We start from the raw sequence: 9,252 nt of genomic DNA on the forward strand, positions 1-9,252 counted from the left end.
TAAATACTGAAGTATTAATTCCACATTTCAGAAAGAATGTAAAAATCTTGACTATGGGCACAAGAGGGAGCAATTTAGCCTTGAATGAGGCTTATATCTGTGATTCATTCAGAGAAACTTATTCACAGAAAAACTACCTTTAATCAAAGAAAATTAACCCCATTCTACTTTCACATGTGACTTATCCTGGTAGCAATTAAAAATCTAATAGAATCTGGGGCACCTGGGTGGCTTAGTTGGTTAACCGTCTGCCTTCAGCTCAGGTCATGATCCCAGGGTCCTGGGACTGGCTCAGGTCATGATCCCAGAGTCCTAGGATCGAGTCCCACATCAGACTCCCTGCTCAGTGTGGAGTCTGCTTCTCCCTCTGCCTCCCCCAGCTTGTGCTTATGCTCTTTCTCTCTCTTTCTCAAATAAATATTTAAAAAAAAAAAAGAAAAGAAAGAAAAAGAAATCTTGGGAAGGGCAGAACAAGTAGACAGCCTCTGAAGAAAGCTTCCAAGCTTTAAAAACAGCATATAAAGACAACAGTGTCAATGGTTTAAAATATATGAACTCTTCACAATTTCCCTACCCCCCAAAAAATAAAGGTTTGAACATTCAAAAGGAAACTGGCTAACTTAAAAATGTATAGGCATAAATAATTAAGAACTTAATATTCTTTAATTTTTACCAAATACCACCCCAAGATAACAAAAATTCTATAGGAACTACAGTTTTAATGAAGTTTGTAAACTTTATAGTTATCTACACTTTCAAAAGAGAAAGGTTTTATACTAAAATTAAATTGCAAAAATCCTATATTTTAAAATGGAAGTAAACTCCAGAGATTAAAATTTATATTTAGAATAAAGTATCTACTTGGAGCACCTGGGTGGCTTAGTTAAGCGTCTGCCTTCAGCTCAGGTCATGATCCCAGGGTTCTGGAATCGGGCCCCACATAGGGCTCTCTGCTCAGCGGGGAGGCTACTTCTCCCTCCCCCTCTGCCTGCAGCCCCCCCTGCTTGTGTGCTCTCTCTGACAAATAAATAAAATCAATCTTTAAAAAAAAAAGTATCTACTCTTGAACTAGTAGATATATTAAAGCAGACTCCAAAAACATTAATGAATATGAATGATAAGACTATAATAGGGCTACTTAAGCAAAATTCAAGAAGCACAAATCAGAAGACACAAAACTGTGTTAATTTAACTATATTGGAATTAAAGATTTGTTAAAGACATCCAGCATAAAGTTAATACAGATAAATAAAAAGATATTTATATAGACTAAAACCAACAAGACCTAGTATCTAGAATATAAAAGAAACTCCTAAAAAGCAATGAGAAAAAGATGGAAATCTCAATGGAAAAGCAGACAAATGATACAAACAAATTTTATTAAAAAAGGAAACCCAAAAAGCTAAAAAGCTTATGAAGAGTCAAACTCAAGTTATCAGAGAAATGCAAATTAAAAGATACCACTTTACACTTGCTGGCCTGGCAAAAATTATAAAGCTAGATGATACCTAGTGTCAATAAGGAAGTGAGGACATAGGAGCCCTCATACACTACTGGTGGAAATATACAGACTGGAGAGCAAATTTGGTATTAGTATTTCCTATAATTTAGTGATTCTGCTCCCAGATACATAAACTCAAAAAATTCTCACTTCTGTAAAAGTTCAACCCAGCTTTGCTGGGGCAGCAAAGAGTTGGAGACAATCTGTATATCTATTAGCTAGGGGAATGAACAATAAAATGTGCTGGATGCACCCCATGTAGGGCAGCAATCAGGTATAACAAATAAGATATACAGCCAGCAAGGATAAATCTTAAAAATAACATCAAGATATGGACTCTGAGAAACAAACTGAGGGTTTTAGAGGGGATGGGTTAGCCCGGTGATGGGGTGATGGGTATTAAGGAGGGCACGTATTGAATGAAGCACTGGGTGTTATATGCAAACAATGAATCATGGAACACTACGTCAAAAACTACAAAAAAAAAAAAAAACCGTCAAGAGAGATAGGAAATAGAATAAAATAATTAACACTATAACATTTATGCAAATTTACAATATCTGCCTACAAACAACAAACGTTTTACAAGAAAACATACATTACACATACACTTACAAAGAACACACATTAAACATATTGGAAGGGGGTGCCTGGATGGCTCAGTTGGTTAAGCGCCTGCCTTCAGCTTGGGTCATGATCCCAGGGTCCTGGGATTGAGTCCCGCATTGGGCTCCCTGCTCAGCTGAGAGCGTGCTTCTCCCTCTCCCTCTGTTACTCCCCCTATTTGTGCTCTCTCTCTCTCTGTCAAATAAATAAAATCTTTATAAATAAATAAATAAATAACTTGGAAGGATCACCTATGGGGAGGTGTAATATTGTGATCAATATATTTGGTCTTCATCCCTGTTTCTGGCACACAGCTATAAACCCTTTGTAATTTCTTAAATAAGAGCCATAGGGGTACCTTTTATAATATTTAGTTTTGTACCTAGTTCCTGAAATAGTTCCAGAGCTATAAAAGTGAAATTATTCATGTAACAAGCCCCTTTTAACCACACCTGAGCTTGTTAATGAAGTTATTTTTGGAAAGCCTCCATATAAGCTAAGGATGGGGACTGTTGCCCGAGGAACCAACTATATAAATGGTTGGAACTTTCAGCCCCACACCCCAGATCTCTCAGACCTCTGGGGCGGGAAGAGAGGCTAGAGATTGAACTCAATCACCAATGGCCAATGATCAATTGTGTCTCTGTAATGAAGCCTCCCAAAACCAGGGTACAGAGAGCTTCTGGGTTGAAGGTGTGGAGAGAATGGTATACCAGAGAGGCATGGAAGCTCTGCACCCCTTCCCATTTACTTAGCTTTTTTTTTTCTTTTAAGATTTTATTTATTTATTTGACAGATAGAGACATAGCTAGAGAGGGAACACAAGCAGGGCGAGTGGGAGAGGGAGAAGCAGGGTTCCCGCTGAGCAGGGAGCCCGATGCGGGGCTTGATCCCAGGACCCTGGGACCATGACCTGAGCCAAAGGCAGACGCTTAACAACTGAGCCACCCAGGCGCCCCATTTACTTTGTCTTATGCATCTCTCCCATCTGGCTGTTCCTGAGTTATATCCTTTTATAATAAACCAGTAATGTCATAATGTTTTCCTGAGAAAGCTGCTCTAGCAAATTAATCAAATCCAAGAACACGGAACCTCCAATCTATAGCCATTTGGTCAGATGCACAGGTAACCTGGACTTGTGATTGGTTATCTGAAGGGTGGAAGTTGGGGCAGAAGGGTAGTCTTGCAAGACTGAACGCTTAACCTGTGGGCTCTGTCACTATCTCCATGTACATAGTGTCAGAATTGAATTAAATTGTAGGACACCCAGCTGGTCTTGAAGAATTACTGGATGTGTGGAAAATGCACACATCTACTGTCAGAAATGAAGCAGTGCTGTAGTTGTGCAGAGGAGACACAATGGAAAAGTGTGTTTTTCCTTAAAGGAAGGAAAGGAAAATGAGGATGGGAAATTTTTAAAAGGAAACAAACACAGGAAGAAGCTAAAGCTTATACAGACCCAATACGATAGTGGGTGTGAACTAAGGAATGATTAACTCAATCCTCTATACATGAGATCTCACAGAAGTATATGAGAGATATTAAGCTCACTACGTACTGGACAGTTACTAGTATCTCTGATATCTTCTCAAAACAAAGTGGTTAAAAGTCTATTCTGAGACCACAATTTATACAATATGATCCCTGGGTAATTATTCCGTAAGTTGTTGGTCATTTTAACCCCTAAAATTGAAAACTCACCCCAATAATCTAGAGTGATTTAAACTGAGTTGAGGAGCACACTTTTAATCTTTAAATTAGTATGTTATAAATATATTTTTTAAAGGAAATTCATCATAATATTAAAAGGAAAATCCATTTCTTCACACTAAAAGAACTTAAACCAGTTTTTATCCTGAAACACCCCTGGTAATCAACTTTGCAGAATAACTGAGTGAGTGAACAAATAAGCATTCAAATGAATCCTTAGCCCTAAGACTTGCATGGAACTGAATCCCACAAAACCTAATGACAAAAGGGAAAAAACAAGGAATTGGGCATATTTCTGACAAAAGTAGGATCAACACTGCTGATAAGGGCTGTGAAGTACAAACTAAAGCCGAGGTGAGTACAACAGATGTGCCCTAACCACCATCTTTCTAAACCTCTTAGAGACTTCTGACTTATTCCAACATTTTGTCATCTCATCATAAACTCTCTTAACTGCCTATTATGACAAAAAAGTTATTAACAACTAGAAGTCAGGAACAATTTTTAATTCCCCTTCAAGTCACTAATGAATGGAGGCAACCAAAGACTGCTGGAATTGTGTAACTATTCCCAGTGAATACCCTGGGAACCCACCAGATTCACTAAGGTCAGCAGTACACCTGCCAGATGTCCTAAATCCTCTTCTGCACAGTATGCCCTTCCCCATTCCAGTAACTATCCAATACCTTCCCACCTTCCCTACTCTCCCATCCCTACCTAGTGCACCTGGCAAACTTCTATTATTCCTCCAAACTCCAGTTAAAATGTCATGTCATTCAGGAAGCCTGTCCTGTCCATCTTCTTCCCCCAGAGAGATAACACTTCCTTCCTTTGCTGTAACTGTACCACATACTTGTTTCTACTGCTCAATTTATCACATATAATTTGTTTACATGTCTGTCTCCCCTCCTCTTTTTTTTTAAATGAAGCATGCCCTTTCCAGGGAGAATTTCTTTTTTTTTTTAATTTATTTATTTGTCAGAGAGCGAGCGAGCGAGCACGAGCGGGGGAAGGGGCAGAGGGAGAAGCAGGCTCTGTGCTGAGCAAGGAGCCCGCTGTGAGACTCGATCCCGGGACCCTAGGATTATGACTTGAGCTGAAGGCAGATTCCTAACCGACTGAGCCACCCAGCTGTCCCGTCTCCCCTACTTGACTGTGAACAAATTTCTTAGATGCACAGACCGGGCCTTCTTTTTCTGCCAAGCTCCATAGTAGGCTCTCAAATATTTACTGAATGCATGCATACCTGAAGCAAGAAAAGATAGTCATTAGATGTTGAATGAATCTATAAAGCCTATCGGCAGGAGTGCCTGGCTGGCTCAATCTGTAGAGCATGGGACTCTTGATCTCGGGGTTGTCAGCTTGAGCCCCATACTGAGCGTAGAGATTACTAAATAAATGCCTATCCTCAAAAACCCACTGGTTGCTATAGTCATCTCCCACTTTTTTTTCTTTTTCTTGGGGATTACACATAAGATAGACAAGTTACTAAAGATTTTTATTTTTAAAGGTAAACACCCGATAGAACTAATTACAGAAATGGAATTAATAGTTTAATACAAGATGCCAAATACATGGGAGAATCACTCACTAGAAGAATCATTAATGGAACTGAGTTTCCGGGGCACCTGGGTGGCTCAGTCCTTAAGTGTCTGCCTTCAGCTAGGTCATGATCCCCGGGTCTGCAGGGGGCCTGCTTCTCCCTCTCCCACCCCCCTGCTTTATGTTCCCTCTCTGGCTCTCTGTCAAATAAATAAAATCTTAAAAAAAAAAAAAAGAAAGAAAAATGGAACTGAGTTTCCAAAAATCTCCTTCTCTACAGCACTCAGCTAACAGGAGGGTGTTAAGTCTAGTACTTCCTAAAAGGAAGGGATATAAGCTAGACAACCTTTGAAGATCCTTTTTCAACTCTACAATCCCCTCCAATTATTAAGACACAAGGGACTAGCTTCAATCCAGTGATAATAAGTACCACCTGATAATATATGAATTTATTAGCCTGGTTAGCCAAGCCTCCTTGTGACAAGTTAGGTACAAAATAAATTCCAAATTTAATCATGCCTGTGGTAGGTAGAATGAGAATAACAGCCCCTGGAAGATGTTCACATCCTAATCCACAGAACTTGTAATTATGTTACCTTACATGGCAAAAAAGACTTTGCAGATACAATTAATAAAGGATTTGGGGGTGAGATTATCCTGGATCATCCAAGGGCCCCTAGAAGAGAGAGGCAAAAAGGTGAGAGTCAGAGAAAGAGATGTGATGACAGAAGCATAGATCAGAAAGAGCGAAAAAGATCTGAAGATGCTATTATGCACCACCAGCTTGAAAATGGAAGGAACCATGAGTCCAGGAATGCAGGCCACCTCTAGAAGCTGGAGAATGCAAGAAAAAGGATTTTCAAAAAAAAAAAAAAGAAAAAGGATTTTCCCTAGAGCCTCCAAAAGAACTCAGTCCTGCTGACACCCCGACTTTAGCCCAGTAAGAACTACTTTGGACTTCTGACTTCCAGAATTGTCCAATGATAAATTTGTGTTGTTATGCCACCAAATTTCTGGTAATTTGCTACAGCAGCAATAGGAAACTAATATCATGCCTAAAGAATATCTCTTTAGGCAGCAACACATGGTAATCAAACTTACCATCTAAGAAAAAATGATCTCGAACAGCTTCTGCAGCTAAAACAGACTTCCCACAACCTGCCATTCCATATATGACGACCCATCCTGGTTCACCATTTAGTGTGAATAGGTTCTGCCGAATTGCATTCACCAGCTTCTTCCTGGTAACAAAAACAACTGGCCTCTGTGGCACTCCACCTTCACAAAGGACTGTCTTTACTGAAATCCAAAACAAAACAAGCATGAACGAATTGAACTTTGAAATGGTTACTCAAGTCATACCATAAAAACCAAAAGAAAGCAAGGCTGAGGCTTTACCCTCAGAACTTCCAAAGGAAGAAAATGTGGCTGGCATACTAACCTCAACATTCTTATTTCTCAGAACATAACAAAAACATATACTTTTCAAGATGACTACTGACAATGCAAAGCTCCATCTATATCTGCCCTTATACACCCTATTCCTGACTCTCCAATCTCTTTTTCTCATATTGAAGACTAGAAAGGAGGGTGTAAAGGAAAGAATATGGAATTCCTTTCAAGAATATAGATTTCTAAAGACTCTTATTCTTTCCTATGCATGAACTCAATAAACACAGAATTGGAGACGAGCTTAAAGGCCTAAACACTGTCTTTTTAATCTCTAAAAATGCCCAGTAGACAGCTCACTGGGCATGAAGAAAATGTGCAAGTTAACACAGGTGCAAATAAAAACGTAAATTGGAAAACAGAACTATAATTTTTCTCACTGCATTTTCAGTGAACTAATCATAATCAATCTCTTCAACAGACTCCATTTACAATAAGACAAAACTGCAGCAATGTAGCCATTGTGATAGCAATGTGATAGAAGATATCATGGATACAAACCATATGAAGTTATTCCACCAACTGAATCTTTGCCACCATTGGAAGAAGAGATGACAGGAATGCCACTATGGAGAAGGGCAGCAAGATCTTTATACCCTTCATGTATTAAAGCATTGTAGAATGATATGTAGGAATAATTATCTTTTTTAAGTATCATTTTAATTAACAGAGCTGCTCGCTGCTGTTGAGTGGGCTAAAAAATAAATAAATAAGTAGTTTAGTATACTACAAAGAATACGTTTGCAACATCAATTAGTGGAGACCAGTGCAATTCTGAAATAAATGTAAGAAAATTTTTAAAACTCAAATAATTATATCAAACATTTTTAAATAAAAATTAGAAAGAAAAAAAATTTTATAGCACAGACTTCCGCAGAGGGCTTTACCTCATTTTTTACTTTTTCCTCCTCCAGTACTGTTAAAACTCCATCATTAATCATACGATCCATGATGTAGGACGTTTTGATGTCCTTTTCCAGGGCTTCTCTATGTTGAAGCAAACAGTTTCGAGCTTTTGCATCCATCCTCCCTCAAATTTTTTGTTCTCTGAGCTGTCAACCATGAGCTATGGGCAAAATATCACAATATTTGTCAGGGCAATAAAGATATAAAAAGATGTGTAACCTCACTGGTAATCAAGAAATAAAATAAGATTTTTTTGCAAAGATTTTTAAAAACGGACAAAACTGAAGGCTTTCAAAAATGTGAGAAAATGAGTATTCATATGCACTACTTGAGAAGACTACAAAAATGGTTACAACTTTTCTGAAAGGCAATATGATAAGATATAAAAGCATTTAAAGTGAGTATTCTCTCCAACCCAGAAATCCCACTTCTAGAAATTTACCTCAAGGAGACATTCACTTATGTATGCAAAAATATCCACAAAAAGAGTTAACAGGGGTGCCTGGGCGGCTCAGTCGGTAGGGCATGTGACTTGATCTCAGGGTCGTTGAGTTCAAACCCCACACTGGACATGGAGCCTACTTTAACAAAAAAAAAAAGAGTTAACAGAGAATGTTTAGGGGAGGGAAAAAAAGATGAAAACAAAAATTAAAAAAAAAAAAGATGAAAACAACCTAAATGCCCACCTTTCTGAGTATGGATTAAAAAAATTAGAGTATGTATATAAAATTATAAGATGTATAGAGTATGTGTATTATAAGATTATTATACAGCCGTTTAAAATAAGACACTTCTCCATGTACTGACATGGAAAGATGTTCACTACACACTAATTAAAAAATTAGAAATATGATCCCATATACAGCACAAAATATATGTTGGTATCATATAAATACATAGGAAGATGTTAGGAAGTCTATTCAACCTAATATACTTGGGGTTACTTCTAAGTAGCAAGATTTGGGGGTTCCCCCTTTTTTTTGTACTTTTCTATATAGTCTTAATTTTTTCAATATACATTATATTTTTATAATTTAAAAAACTTTAAGATTTTTATAAATAGCGATCTTACTGAAATCCTAATGTTTAGAAACTTGTCTTTATCCAACATAAGATTAAACAGAGCATTGTTTTCACACAAGGTGTTAGCTCTAGGTCTTCATCTGTAAACACATTTCTCACATGCTTACCCCACTGTTCTGGCTGAGCTGCTAAGTATGACAAAGCAGCAGAAAATACCCACTGGTGTCATTCTTCAGATTAAGAGGACACAAAGAGGGATGCCTGGGGGCACTGAGTCAGTTGCGCATCTGACTCTTGATTTTGGCTCAGGTCATGATCTCAGGGTTGTTAGATGGATGGAGCCCTGCATCAAGCTCTGTGCTGAGCAAGGAGCCTGCTTTAAGATTCTCTCTCCCCCTCGGGGCACCTGGGTGACCCAGTCGGTTAAGCATCTGCCTCAGGTCCTGATCGCAGGGTTGTGAGATCCAGTCCCGGGTCAGGCTCCACACTCGCAGAGTTTGCTTAAGTTTCTCTCT

General features: G+C 38.4%; 1 protein-coding gene across 4 annotated transcripts in view; it reads right to left on the reverse strand.

Annotated features, from left to right (window-relative positions):
• The window catches only part of APAF1 (apoptotic peptidase activating factor 1), an 86,809-nt gene extending 78,536 nt beyond the window's left edge, over positions 1–8,273 (reverse strand). For 2 of the 4 annotated variants that reach the window (XM_044914729.1, XM_044914728.1), the window contains exons 1-3: positions 7,696–7,852; positions 7,346–7,502; positions 6,461–6,658 (exon numbers count right to left, since the gene is read on the reverse strand). In XM_044914729.1, the coding sequence (XP_044770664.1) occupies positions 6,461–6,658; positions 7,346–7,502; positions 7,696–7,833 (493 nt within the window). In that variant the 5' untranslated portion in view covers positions 7,834–7,852. Of the gene's footprint in view, positions 1–6,460; positions 6,659–7,309; positions 7,503–7,695; positions 7,875–8,156 lie in introns of those variants that run through there. The other 2 variants (XM_021687546.1, XM_021687545.2) reach the window with 2 other exon arrangements.
• Between the last annotated feature and the right edge of the window lie 979 nt (positions 8,274–9,252).

This window comes from Neomonachus schauinslandi, chromosome 5, assembly GCF_002201575.2.
Source record: "Neomonachus schauinslandi chromosome 5, ASM220157v2, whole genome shotgun sequence".
Classification (NCBI taxonomy): Eukaryota; Metazoa; Chordata; class Mammalia; order Carnivora; family Phocidae; genus Neomonachus; species Neomonachus schauinslandi.